At 40.4% G+C, this 15,485-nt stretch overlaps 1 protein-coding gene across 12 annotated transcripts in view; it reads left to right on the plus strand.

Annotated features, from left to right (window-relative positions):
* Positions 1 to 15,485, plus strand: part of LOC124176991 (potassium channel subfamily T member 2) — a 169,060-nt gene that overhangs the window by 120,484 nt on the left and 33,091 nt on the right. For all 12 annotated transcript variants that reach the window (XM_046558972.1, XM_046558963.1, XM_046558962.1 and 9 more), the window contains 3 exons: positions 3,638 to 3,717; positions 8,406 to 8,505; positions 9,214 to 9,412. In XM_046558972.1, coding sequence (XP_046414928.1) covers positions 3,638 to 3,717; positions 8,406 to 8,505; positions 9,214 to 9,412 — 379 coding nt within the window. The remainder of the gene's footprint in view (positions 1 to 3,637; positions 3,718 to 8,405; positions 8,506 to 9,213; positions 9,413 to 15,485) is intronic.

Below are 15,485 nucleotides of genomic sequence, written 5' to 3' on the forward strand. Positions count from 1 at the left end.
GATAGAAGTTACGACGTCTTATGGATAGAAGAACCTTATTGTACCACTTGTGACCATAAACTGGTTCGATTAGTCCATACCGGGACTGTGACCGAGACCGGAACATACGTCTTGTAACATCTACATCCGGAAATTGTCGTATTCCGAAATAGTCAAGATTCGGAATGATTCGCGTGCCTATCCAGGAGTAATCCTGGCTATCCAGACGGGTTTCGTGATGGATTTTTCATACGCTCAAGGTGAGACGAGAGCAACCGACTGTAGTCTGAGGGTGGTGTAATCAGCGATGAGATTAGCATAGAGATTAGAAGATCTCGAAACATGCCGAAAGCTCTAGGACCTGGACCGTGGGCTTCAAGTGTCCGTGTAATTGATCCACCTCGGATGATGTTGGATGTGCCGGACAGTCCGGTTCGTCTCCCCGTATAAGTCCCGAAACTCACCCTTCCATGCGGGATGAAAAGAGCTCTCAATCAAATTCATGCACTGCGACAATTCTCGGCAGCTTTTCACTTTATTTTTATATCATGAGCTGTGTGATAATTGAAGACAAAAAAAAAAAAAAAAACTTGCCGTTATACGTACGCCGGACGTTGGGATGAGTTTGCCCTTCGATGGTTCGCGAGAAATCATGCAGAGGCACCGGAGGAATCGTTATTAATTTAACGAACTCCAAACTGCTGACTCGCCACTCAATTCTTCCCACCTGAATCAATTCCACTGATCGACGGGTGGATAAGCGTGATGATGAGCGACGGAAAAACTTTATTTAGTCACTCCCATTGAATCGAGTGTTTCATACGCCAGTCAACCTTTTTTCGCGATGTCCAGTGATCCTGGAAATGTCCTTTAATTTTGTTTGTATTTCAAAATTACCGGAAACTATCCTAGAATTTTTCTTGCGTCCTGGAAATATTCTATTTTCAATGTCATTGAATAACCTGAAAACGTCCTGGAAATGTCATTGAATTTGTTGAGGATTTTTTACCGGACATCACGAACATGTTGTAACATTTTTTTTATTCTGCATCTCTAAAATTGCGACAATTTATAATCCAACGCAACTGACACAGTGAAAATATGGTTTATCGATTAAAGCCCCTCGTCGTCTGTTCCCAAATTACACTCCGTATAATACTCATGGAAGTCTCGGTGCACAGACGAGTTCATTCCATCGTTTCGAAACGTGTCGCAACTGTTCGGTATTCGATTCATTTAAAAGTGTAAGCAGGTGAAAATTGGCCGTTCCCTTTCGCCCTTTCTTTCGCAAGAGCTAAAGCCGCTACCCTTAATATAAAAGTGGGGTAATCCCTCCTCCCGGATGGGGATTCGCTCCTCTCATTCTTCTTCTTCTTTCTTTTATTCTTGTCCCTGCTGCCACCGCGTTTGTAATCGAATTGCTGACCCAGTTTCACCGATTATTTCAACAACTGTATGTTCGAGGCCATTTTTATTCACTGTCGAACGGTACTCAGTGTCGTCGATTGTGGTTATGAGGATAGTTTCATCCTGAAATACGTTGGTTCTAGAATACGAAGGACGCCTTAGGTACGATCACGACAACTCTTCGTTGTGATAAAACTCTCAATATCGGAGCTTTTATATACTTTTCACAAAATTTCGACGATCTTTGTAAAATTAAGTCGTATTACCACGCCTCGGTCGATTTCTGTTATAAAAAGCAAGCGATAGTATGAAGGGAACAACAAAAACTCCGCTGGCGTGCGTGTATAAAAACAGAACTGATGACCGCACGATTCCAATTACATTTAGCACACCTTTCTCACACAGGTGACATGAAAATTATCGCCCGTGATGCATGACAGTGGTGAACGAAGATCTATAGAATTCGAGCCGCGATTAAAGGCCCGAATGCGAATGAATATATCGAAGTCGAAACATGTGTTCCAGCTTTTTTCGTCAGTTCCATAAGATGTATGAAGATACGTTCGTGTGGTCCTTAGCAGGGTTGTTTTTGAATTTTTTATCAATTTGAAAGCGTTTAAGCCCCTGGGAGCCTTAAAATTCGAAAACAACCCTATTGAGAACCACCCTAATGTATATCCTTGTGCAACATGTGTATCGGTTTTGGTATCAGAATAAAATTCAAAAATCCCAGGTGCTGAAGCAGTCCTGTTACATGTATCGTATCTTGCGTTTACGGAAATTGGCATTCTTGCAATTTCCCATGCGGCGATACCGACACACTCTCACCGCCTAGCCTGCCCGAGCTTTTATCGATGCTTGAGGCTCTTTACGGTTAGCAAAAGAATTATTTCACAAGTACTCCACACGAGAAAAAATACATACACATGCGACTACTCTGTACGTGATACTTTCAAAAAGCAATCTTTCTCTCGCGTGTTGCGAATACGCTGCGCGTCAAACGTTTACTATGTCATACAGGTACGACTATTGCGCTGAGAAAAATTTCATTTGTTACAGTAACTAGAAAAATTCAGTAAAACAGGTATCGTTAAAAAACCTTTGAATATTGGTGGAATTCTAAAAATTTCTCTCAGTGTGTAATGTTAATTTCGTGGAGCTATTGAGTTATTTGTTTTGAGAAATAGAAGAAAAAAAACTTTTAAAAATTAACTCGCGTTACAGTCACTCTAAGGAATTATATTTTAATAACCCAGCACGATGCCTTTGTTGTTACGCTGCAGAGCTCGCCGCGTATTATGCACACCGTTAGATATAATATTTCTCTAAAAGCTCGCTCCCGGAGCTTCGGGAGGAATGACTTATCGGATTCCACCTGTTCTTGGAAACAACTACGTATGCCAGAGAACAGCTGCCAGGACAACCGTAATTCTAGTTCATTCATTATTCTACGCACTAATTGATATTAAAATATCTGCCACACGTATATAAGGCATTCCACCCCAAACCGACCAACGTCTGAACCTAGCTGCGGATGATTCTTATGAAATTTTCAAGTATGGTGTAGAATCTACAAAAAAAAGACATCTTTCACCGAGATTTAAATTTTTTGAACCTCTGGTTTGACTTTTACTGCTCCCAAAAAACACGAAAACTAAATTATCCAATCGATAACCCCGATCGATTGGCTTCAAATTTTCCTGAAAAATTCTTTGTTAAGAAACGAAAATTCTGAGATAAAAAAGGATAAAAAAGAGTTTTTTGTTTTTTTTTCTTGCAAGTCAGTGTTATCGCAGCGAGTTGTATTTACCAACGGATTTTATTATACTTCGTTGCAAACGAAACGCTGCAATCTGTAAAGTGTTTTCCCCTAGTTCGATACGGGGTTAATTTCTTCCTCGACCACGTTGAAAGGTGTACATCTTAGACAAGGCGGCTGCTACGCGGGTCGTTCACCGTGCAGTCATTGCTCGTTTCAAACGATCGTTCGACCAAAAGCTCTGGCATACGGCACAGCTTTCCTCAAATACGTCAGAGCTCATTGGCGCGATGACGTCACGGGGTGGATTGCACCCCGTACCAGGCTACCATCTTGAACTTAACCCAAGAATGAGAAAACTGCATTTGTACAAAGCGATCGAATCAATAGTTTGTAAAGTTTGAACTTATGCGTGATATACGGAGCTTGCAGTAAGTTTTCAGCGTGATTACAAAGGTTTCCTGAACAGCATGTTTTATCATTCTGTTACAGAGTACGAGTGGAGTACTACGTGAATGAGAACACATTCAAGGAACGTCTACAGCTCTACTTTATAAAGAACCAGCGCTCGAGTGAGTATATTATATATATATATACATATATGTGTATATCTGTATGTGTATTGCATAGTAGTATAATATTACTCACTCGACTGAAGTGCCAGCCTCGCGTATATTTCGAGTGCAGGTACCCTTGACCGAGTTGAAAATTTTTCGTCGATGCGATCCGCAGCTTCTCTGACTTCTATTCTTCGTTGACCGACTGACTGAAGCGTTTCTTGCCGGATATTTCAGGGAACCGGTACAGTTTCTTTGAACAACAAGGGAATTTAGACTGGCCATGAGCCAGCCCTTGAACTTGCCGTTCTCACACTGCACGTTCCGAGTTCATGGAGAAAAAAAAAAGAATAATTTCGTACTTGAATTTTGCACTTTTATGATATACGTAAGTCGATTTTGGACTTATTCTAACTTTGTTCGAAAGAAAGTGTGTACTGGTCTCCTTAACGGTACCCTGATAATGACGAGACTGAATTCGCTAGTACAAAGTGGAGAGAAAATGACGGTAAGAGTAAAATCATTAATTCTCGACGAAAAATTCTGAAATAATTCCAGTGAACGATGAAAGAATAATATCGCAAGTTGCGAAACTGTGCAAACTGGTTAACGACCCGTCAATTGTCTGCGCGGTGATTGAGTTTCCGAATTTTATTATCAATCTCCCGCCCGGTAACCGCAAGAATTGCTTTCACGATGGGCGAACTGCACTGTCTGTAACATCGGAGTGCCGGTAGGAGAGAAAAGCTGCACATGCGACTACACCGAGGTCTGTTTATAGTAGGTATAGGTTTACCAGGTGCAAACCGAGTTCGTCTTTCCAACACGTCGAAGGGCGAATAACCGGCGAGACGAAAATGAAAAGGAGAATGAAATGGAACGAAATGAAATGGGTTAGACTGCGATAGTCCTTTTACGACGGGGTAGTAAAAGGTCTCTGATAATACCCACTTCCTTCTTCCTTTTTCCTCATCCTCCTCCTCCCCCACCGCCTTCTATGATACCTTCACCGGGTGGTAACACCTACGTGTATACGGATAGGAGCCAGAAATCTTGGATAAGACTTCGTATAATAACTTTTCGCACTCGTAAAGTAGCGGCAAAGGCTGATATACTCCGTTGAACGACCCTAAATCGAGACCGGGCCGATTGTGCTTCTTCCAAATTCTTATTTTTCCTTTTTTCTTTTGCATCCTTGTTTTCTACGAATGTCTCTCTTTGATTTTGCACAGATCTGACCTGCGCGGCTTGTTCTTCGGTTAAAGTTTCCTCAATCCTTCATCATCTCATCCTATTCACTCATCGTTTTTATCTCATCGTTATCTGAACATTCACAGGTTATGTAATGTATATAATGTTATAAGCCGCTGCTCACCTCGTCACTTTTCAAAGAGAACTGGTGTAATAGCTAGGTGGATAAAGTAAAAAATTTTATCCCGCTTATCAACGCGCCCCGGTTTACGATCAGAACGTATTTATTTTGCAATACTAATTGTTGTAACTGTCGGTTTAATGCCCCTCACGTCGTCTTCTTTTTATTTAGAGCCCCAGCGTAATAAAATAAATATTGAAAAAAAAAAAAATTTCCTCTGCAGCGCTTTTCCCTTTTTAATAGTAGTTTATGTCACAAGGGAATAATCGACTTTTATTCCTGTGTTATGTGCAGGACTTTATTCCGGACTCAATCCTGGTCACATTATTAACTTGAAAGTGTTTATCTTTTGTGTCTAAGTGTGATCTAGCAGTCAGAAAACTATAATGTTATTGAAAGTTTGTAATAATGCAGAGAGATACGGTTTAAAATGGCAAAGAAAGAGAGAAAAAAATGGAAAAATTGAAAAACTAATTAACAAATCTGTGAGAAAAGTGCTACTTTTTGCTAATTGCAGAGTCGAAAATTATCAGAATCAAAAAATTATTCAACGGCTAAATTTATCACGATATTATCCGCGAGATTTATACAACATAAAGACCTTTGTATTAATTCCTCAAAAACGGTTTATTTTGTAAAGAAGGAAACCGGATACTGCCGTTCCATCTCTCTCTCTCGAAACCTCACAACTTCCGCACGAAATATTCTACGACATACAATACGAGTTGAAATGATATTCTGATGATTCGTTCGAGACGTGTGACGCCTTTTAAAATGTCCCAGAATTGATAAGCCTTTGATAAAAGGATCGACGTAGCGAGATAGTCTAATGAAGCGTTAATCATACCGTAAATTGGTTAAAATTTTGAATAAAATTCGATACCTTTATTTACCCTCGACACAAAAGATCCACAAGACCGTCACCAAAGTACCTACAAAGATTCTGTCCAAGCGACTGGTCACACGTCTCTGACGTTGAATAATGCATCGATCCGATATTCCGGGCGGCCAATCGCAAGTCGCTACATCGTTTCGACATCGAATTTTGTCCACCTCATGATCGACCGAGAACCCCGAAGGGCTCCTCTTGACGAGCGGATTTGTCCATGGTAGTATTGGTATTTGCTACTCGACGTCAGCGCGTCGCGGGACGCCGGTATCAATTCAGTTTCCATTATCAGGGCTCGTCATGACTAACCAAGCGCCGGAGGAGGCATCCGGAGAGCCGGAACTTGACCTCAATCAAAAATGTCAGGTGGCGAACGGCTCCCGTCAATACCGGACTGGATCATTTCACTTTAAGGGTGAGACGGCCGTCGGATCGTCGGTAATCGAAGATTGGGCAAGGAGAAAAACACCTTCGAAACACCTCCGCCAATGACAGAAGTGACGAATGAAGCGAGGGGTCAATGACTCTTGTAATTTAGTGTACACAGGTTATTTTCATCTCGTGTATTCTTTGTAATCTCGTGTATTGTCTGTTATCTTTTTGCAATATCCAGTAACCTTTCCGTAATACCTGTGATCTTTTGTAATTCATGCATTTTCTTCAATTTTTTGTAATCCTTGTAATTCTTATCAGTGTACGCCATGTTTGCGCAGTGTCGTAACGCCTCGTATCCACAATTGTTCAAGATTTTCTAAACATTCACTTCTCTTTCCTTTACTCTCAATTCGGACGGTTAAGCCGACGCATCTATCAATCTACCTTCTCCGACATTCGAATCTCTTGTGAACCATGCGTTCCATTCTTATCAAGAAGTTTCGTGGACTCGGGGGACTTCCTTCGGACAGGACTCGCACATTTCCTTACAATCAAATCCTCGGCACAAACAAACGCGCATGCAATCGTCTGACAACGACAGGTGAAGCTGGCAAGATCGATTTTCACCGACCCTCGCGATTGGCTTTCGCGTTCGTGATAAAGCAGGTACACATAACACACGTGCAAATCGGACTATGCTTCGCCTGATATTAGACCCTGTATACTTTGGCCAGTCGGCTCTTTGACCGCTTCAAATTTTGGTCAGCGCTATTAGGGAGCCTACCAGTAAACACTAGTGTATGAAAGTTACCTTTACGATGTCGCTTTTCATACAAATTAGCTAAGATGCAAAAGTTTTCTAGAAGTCAATCGGCCAAGACAACTGCTAGTCTTCTTTTTCTCATTTACCAATTGTCAACGCAATGTCAACGTATCCTAGTAAGCGCAACTTCACTGGTGGTTTTTCTAAGGTGTGCATATAGACGGTCAGGACGTAACATTAAAATTAATCCAAGATGCCTCTTTCAAATACAACAATATGTCTAAACGTCGATTATCAGTCGCGTCGAAAAATCATTTCTGAATGATCCTACGGGCAAGAAAAAAGCAACGTACAGATGGACATTCGTTGATTATACATATATTGCCTATAAATTACTGGATCAAGGTGTCGCGTCAGTGAAACTCAACAACTTTTTCTTTTATTTTTTGACTGACATGAAATTGAGAGCTCTTTAACCGTTGTGAAGTTTTATGAAACAAGTATTTTTCTACTGCCTATATTTGGATTTAATTCTCTGACAGTACAAAAAGTTTGGAGTTTCACCGATCGGACCACTTGAGCATCCATCCAGCAAACAGCGCTGCTAGTCGATAAATATTCGAACCCCATCCTACGGTACTGTTTGAACGGGACCGAAAGGTGAGCCAAAAAGCGTGCGTTTGAAATCCAGTTAAATTCAAAAGCAAGGCTAACTTTTGATACCCAATTGAATAACACGGTTCGAATTTTGCACCGAATGGCCACAACTAATTTCTAACATAAACCAACTGGAATTATTTATCCGTTTCGTTATGGTGCGAAAAGATTCTTTACTTTTTTTTCTTTCATTCGATGACGCAATAAAGCGTAAGCTCCTGCAGTTTGTAAGTGCACTACACTGCATAAGTGTAACGATAAAATAACATATAAGAGGATTCGATTCAATGTATGTACATATTAAATAATGTTTGACGGACAGTACTGATTGACTGGGCAGCATAGAATATATAATATATGAAGAACCTTCTCATTTTTCCCTTAATGGAATAAACCTCACTCTAGCCAGACCGAGAATTATAATATAATAATTGGGATCGCGTTTGCGGAACTGATTGACGTTACAAAATAATCAAATGTATAGGGATCGTCAAGCCAGACCTACACCTGGATGAAATTAATGGGATTTGAGATACCGTGTCGGCAAATGGAACCGGCGGGACTTTGAGCACATAGTGGGATCAGGGATTCTTTTCCTTCTTATGTTAAGACGGCTCGAGTAACGTGAATCTTCGGTTTTGTTACAGGTCTGAGGATACGGCTGGCCAATCTTTTCTTCAAACTAATCACCTGCTTCCTCTACATATTCAGAGTCGTCACTGACAGCGATCCAACGTTCGCGTCATGGTGAGTGGGAGAAACTTCATAAAAGTAGCTTGATTCTCCCGATTGCATTGCGCGATTTGTTAAAAAATCTCCTACGACTGGTAAAGTTTAACTTTACAGATCAAAAGTAGTAGGACGTTGTCAATTGCACCCAGATAGACAACCACCGCATGGTTATTGATCTGTGACGAGGAACAGTTGAGCTTTGAACAAGGCACAAGGCAACCCGATTACATTATTAAACTTGTGCAGAGGCGCATCTGTTTTTAGCACAAACGGGCACCTGTTCATTTCTCAATGCTTTCTGGAGCATTCGAATACTCGAGTCATGAATAACGCGAATTTTCGACGCGGCAAACGTTGTTTCCATCCTCTGATCAGGATGAACGGGAATCACCGTTCTCAGTCGAAATTTAAAAAAAGAGAAAAAACCCGTTGAAAAATTCTCCAACCATGTCATTTTGACCAATAATGATAGTGAAGATGAATCATACGATATTCCTACTACGCGATGGAAACGATTCCGGTAAACAGAATTCCCAACAACACAAGCCAAGATCTCAACAATTCGAGAAAAGCTTCAATCATTGACGCGTATCAACTTTTTTCTCTCGCTTTACCCAACTTCCGATTCAGATGAAACTCTCTCTCTTCAGGATTCGCGTCCAAATCTCCACGTGAATAAAATTATACTCACCTCGGTATAAAAATCGTTATAACAAATTTCAGTTACGGCTGCACGCCAGGGAACAAAACTGAGTTCCTCGTCTCGCAGAATCTTACCGAGGAAGAATTTCAAGAGAATCCAACCATCAACTGGGACGCCATCATCTGGGTTGGGAGGCCTCTCGAGCTATGGGTTATCCAGGTCATTCTCGCCATGGTATCGCTGACGGAGGCTCTTCTCCTCGCCTATCTGGGATACAAGGTACTCTTCGTAAGCTTTTAATTTAAAATCGACCTACACCTGCTCTATTCCATCACCTATAATTGCGCGTTTCTCCGTTGGTTGGCAAGAATCATAACCATAACCGTACTCTGCGTACTTCTACCCTTTCAATTCTCTTCCAGTGTTTTCTTTCTTTTTGTTTTTTTTTTTTTTTTCAACCTTATTTCTATTTATTTTTTGTCTCTTGAATTCCATTAAGAAAGATGATAAGATATTCGAAAAAGAAATTGAGCAACTTGAAGAAAATTTCATAATTGTCGTTAGCAGTCCAATGGATTGGGTAAATTAAATTATTTGCGGTTGATTGCATTTTTACATTACATTTACAAAAGCAACTCTCGCTTAAACGTATAAGATTTTCCAACTTTGACGTTTTTTTTTTTTTTTTTTTTGTAATCTTAATATATATCATCGTAAAGTCTGCGAGACATATTCTTTGACAATAACTTTATATAACTTATAACACTCAAACTTCTTTGACGTGAATATTATTACTATATAGAGAAGACAATAATTTCTTCGCGGCATTTTCATCTCAGAAGATAATATATCGTCTGCACCCGTTCGAAATTTGTGAAATACAGGTATTACGGCATTTCATCAATTTGTAATACGGATATAAATTGACGTTCAATTATGACCACCGCGAGCTTTTCTCTTCTTTCGATATAAATGGAAATTGATAAAACAAAATTTCAATCACTGAAAGACAGATTACCATTGAAACTTTTTAACGTGAAAACAATTTCTCGATACATTCGCAGTGCAAGTTTCGCATTCTTCTTCGGTTAAATTTATACTTTCAAACACGCAACAATGACGATGACGAGTTCGCAAAAAAATTTGCAAAACTCTGCCCAGGCAGCGTTTACCTCGGTCAGGACAAAAAAAGAACGATACATCTTCATTACAGTGTTAAACCTCTCGTTTCAACGGTTCGCTTTTTCTCAAACGCTATTTCTCCTTCTACAAGAATTTTCAAATAATAATGATAAACAATTTTTTCTAAAAGTTGAATTTCGTCGAAAGTTCGCGAGTCGGTCTCGGTTTAGGTTCGCCGGTCAATTCGTATTATACATTTCGCTTTCTTCACATCCAAGTAAAAGGCGTTTCATGTCCCTTCAAAGAGCATTGAAAATCTTTTTCTCTCACCATTATGTATGGGGAATGCCATGCGAACCCAACCGACGTCTGACCCTGACCATTTTTAATTTTGTTCAAAATTTTTTCTGCAATTGTACCAACCCTGAAACACTACGTTAAATTTTTTCAGGCTTTTTTATTCAATTCATTTATTATTCACAAATATTGAGAGTTATTTTGAAAAGAACTTTTTTTCAAATTCTCGAAAAACTGTATTTGCTTTTCCAAACTTTTTAAGAAGAATTTTCAGACTCTTTGAACAATGTTTTAGTTGACCAAGAAAATTGAAGGTGTTGAAAAAAAAGTGGAAAAAATCCTCCCGTCATGGGCCTGGTCTTGAAATGTTCGCAATAAAAATACAGTTTCTGGAAATTTAAAAAAAGCTCCTTTTCAAAATAACTTTAAATATTTATTATCTATTGGGCAGTTGAATAAAAAATCTGATAAAATTCGGGGTGCTGTTTTAGAATTGGGACAATTGCCTGAAGGATTTTAAACAAAATCAGTGATGGTGAGGGTCAGACGTTGGTCACATTAACTTGAACGCTCGAATATCGAAAGTATACAGGTGTGAAATAAACAGATAAGCGGGAAACAAAAGAACAACGCTCTATTCTAATCTCGTTATCTGTGTTAAGCGAAAGAAAAAACAATACTAATGTCTGGGTGGGAAATTGAAACGTTTCCATTAAGGTAATGAAAACAATTCCTACCACGTCAAATTGTACATTTGACTGCGTGCGTGAATGTTTGTCTGCCAGATTTCGGATCGCCGATTCAAATCAACTACGGGGGTTCGCGTTTAACGTATACAAAACCGCAAAGTAGAAATTTTAGCGACACATGTGGAGGCACAAAGCCATTAGCATTCGTGTTCGAAAAAAAAGTTTATAACTTTATCACGTCAACTCGGTCTACGAAATCACAGTCTAACTGGAGTTTTGTCGTTAGTTTAAATTTTTAAATCTCCGACACGATTACCGTGGAACAACGTAACGTGTTGGTATCTTCGTGGAATCAAGTATTAACGAATATTGATCTCCGCTGCCAGTTTTTCGTATTTGACACTCGGTAGAAATCAACGGCACTCAACTGTGTTGTTTATTTGTACATAAAAAAAAGCATCATTCAACCATGTATAAAATTTTGTTAAAAGTACCGAACTCTTTGCCTAAGCGTCCAATTGTGCTTAAAAATTGAGTGTGATTTATTGTTTGCAATATTTCGAACGCAACGGCGTGAGGCAAATGCCGATAACAAAGGCGCCGCGTCAATCTCACCTGAACGCACGTGCGAAAGCGAATTTACGAATTTACGAATTCCGAAATCCGTATCAGAGTTTGAGTAGACGCGGTCCTGAACAGTTGGCGAAGCATCCGAGACCCAAAATGTCCCGAGGGACGCGGGACGTAATCCGGGATTACAGCTAATGATCGCGCAAACCTGCTGCTTTCGCCAAATCCGCCATGACACTTGCGACTTACACGTAGAATAATACGGGACGAGCCATTCCCTCCGACGAATTATACTCTGATACCGGTTAACCCTTTGAGTCACACCTTATTGTTGTTGATTTTGAATCAACTTTTATAACAGGTTAGCATTCTATGGTTTTTGGGGTCGTTGATTACGAAACTGAAATCAGATTTCAATGTTTCAAGGTGGTGGATCCAATATGGCGAAGGGAAATTTCAAATTTGATCGAAAACGGTCGGAGCTGCTGATTGGATTCGCCATACTAAATTTTCAAAATCTGATGTCAGATTCGTAATCAGCGACCCGAAAAACCCCAGGACAGAGTTTTTTTCTCCGGATTCGATCGAATTTGAAATTTTCGTGCGCAACATTGGATCCGCCATTTTGAATTTTTAAGGTTCGATTTCAGATTCGGTAACTTTTTCGGTGATGAATTATTCCTGCAATTTTCACGATTGTTTTCAACAATTTGTTTCTAATACAAAATAAAATGCTGAAAAGTTTTCTAAATTTAAAAAAAAAACAAATGGTATGACATAGGTGGTAAAAATACTTACCACTATGACTCAAAGGGTGGTTTAACAAACAATTATTCCCGAAAGCGTCTGCGTGTCGCAGTTCATAAAGCTAAGTACATACGAGTATGTATCAGATACTGATCACGTTTTTATTTTACGATTGCAACTGACTTTTTCACCGCACGTATGGCCGTTCGATCCAGCTCTGCATATGTGTAACAGGACAATGCCGATCTATATTACTGAATATGATAAATGCCCCGACTGCAGTCTCCTTAATCACAGTGTCTGGGTCAGGGTTAAATTTAGATTATCCACTGGACGAGGGGACGTTTTTTTTTATCATTCATTATTCGTTATCCCCTCGAACAGCTAGCACCGTTCAAAAAAACTGGCAAACTTTAAAAAACATAATTTTGGCATCGATCGACGTTACGAAGATAACATGGATTTTGTTGCAAGATGCGAAAAAATTCATTAAAAATTCGCAGTAATACTGTCCGTCAAATTTTTATCCTTGATTATTATTTCTACTCGAGTTCTTTCATGTTGGAATCCATAAAAACATCTGGGTCTCTGGCAAGCTGAAAAGATATTCATCCTTCATCAACTGACGGGAAAGCGTTTTTCCGTCAGCCCTCCAGAAGAATCTACGAGATAATTGATTTCTTTTTTCGAAAGTTCAGAGGTCGCAGGGTTTCAAACCAGATTTGACGAAGGTTCAAAGCGGGCCTCCTGAGCCATTTATCAACCGAATAATTTCAAGTCGTTTTCGTTTTTCTCGAATTCAGGACAAAATCCTTTTTCGTACTATATAATATTACGCCCAACGTTTCGCAGCATGTATCGTATAACCACGTGTCTGAAGCGCCATTTTCTATTGCTGAATTTTTCACTAGATGGATTTTGAAAAACGAAAGGATTTGTATTGAGAAAAAAAAAATCAGTCCACTTGATAGTCCCTCATAATGGCTTGCCCGTCGACATTCTTCTTTGTGTTCATTCTTCCCTTCAATTGTTCCTCCTACTGATCGAAACTCATGTTTCATGTTATACACGTCGTTATACGTTGCCGGTGTGGAAGGTTGCTTGTTTCAGGAGCGACGCATATTTGATAAAACCGAATGAAATAATTAAACATCAGAATAACGTACATCATGCGCACTGCGAAGCTTCTGAGCTTTTGATAATTCAAGCCTATAGTAAACCGCACATATGCCGGCTAGCCCAAAATTCGTATACACCCCATGCAAATCCGTGTGCGGTGAACTGATGTTTTCCATATACCCTCGACGATGCCTGTACGAGAATTAGCAGTAGGTGAAAATGTGATTTCAAAGTCTAATACCAGTCCCGACCCGCGTGGCTTGTCACCCTCGTTTCCTCAAATAACCCTCTTCGGTTCCCTATAAAAGTTTTTCGGTCATACTGTATATAAAGGTGCCGAAATTTATACGGCCAGCCTTGCAAACACCATTCAAATTTCAATCTCACAAGACTCGGTCAGCCCGCCAAGTGTCGGTATTTTGAAAAGAAAACTTCCATCCTCGACTCAGAGCTTGATAAAAATTCTTACATAGTCATGCAAGGTGCGGGGTCAAAGTTCCGAACGGTACAAGTTCCGACAGACCATTACACTGATTGTGAATTGTCAAAACTCCGAACGGTCAAAAGTTCAAACAGTCAATGCTCCAAAGCTACCAATCATCTTACGTAAGCAGTAACCACCTTACGGCACATGTGAAGTCTGGTAACGTTTGGAGTTTCGACCGTTCGGAACTTTGATTCACATCCGTCGCGCAAAGGTCCGTACAGTGGATGGTTGAAGAGAGCTTTTTACTTCATCGATAATCCGGGAATTTGACGAACGTATGCTCAGTGGGTTGACTATCGGAATCACAATCTCTAACGTTCCTCAAACATGGAACATTCGCACTGCAGTCAATTCGAACGCATCGACTCTGCAGATGCATATTTGAAACAACGAGTCTGCTGGAATGGGTTCGACATGCAAACGCTCGCCTCAAACTTTCCGTTCACGTATCTAGCGCGGTACTTAAATTGCAAATCGCAAGAGATGGTGGAGGTAACCATCCTCGGTGTAGATCCAACGCATTATCGGGAGTTCGATGGATCGTGGGTACATCGGTTTACCCAACCTTTGTCAATTTTAACGGGCGAACGGCGTGTAACGGTATATTTTTCTTCCTCTTCTTCTTCTCCTACATCCTCGCCTTCGTTCTACCTTCTCCTGCACGTAAACTCTCGCCGAGCTTACACCTTGTCGCCTTCTTATTCGAGATAACAGCTTTGGCGTGACTTCGGCGCATGCACACCTCCGTGTAAAACCGCCAGCAGTTAGTGTGCATCAGAAGCACAACACGTCACCGCCACCATCCCCTTGCACCTTATCCTAACCGAAGCCAACCCGAGTTCGCAGATCCCAAGTAACTCGTTCACTTTTATTTCTGCGTCGCTTAGCCGACTGAAACTCCCGTCCATGCTTCTGCTCCGCAGCTTCACTCCGAGCTCTCGTAAGCTTTCCCAGCAATCTGGAACGGTTCGTTTCCTTGTGGCATGCAATTTCCCTTAGTGCACACTTACCCTACCCACCCCTCATCCTCCTATCTCAACCAGCAACTCCAACCGCAATCCTGACAAACATATCTATCTCTCATCCGGATGATAAAGGTTGCCTTCATTTAATTTCATCTCGGATGTATACCTGTACGCATGTGCACACATGCGGACGTGTTTCACGTATATTCGGATGAGATCTCTGTGCCTCACTTCCACCCGGTCATGATGGATTTGATAGATAATTCGTTCGTTGGGAAATGTATTTTACCAAATGCTTGTACCGAATATTAGATATACGAGCGATTTCTCGTCCTTTTGGAATGGTATAGTTTTTC

This window comes from Neodiprion fabricii, chromosome 2 (genome assembly GCF_021155785.1).
Source record: "Neodiprion fabricii isolate iyNeoFabr1 chromosome 2, iyNeoFabr1.1, whole genome shotgun sequence".
NCBI classification, from domain to species: Eukaryota; Metazoa; Arthropoda; class Insecta; order Hymenoptera; family Diprionidae; genus Neodiprion; species Neodiprion fabricii.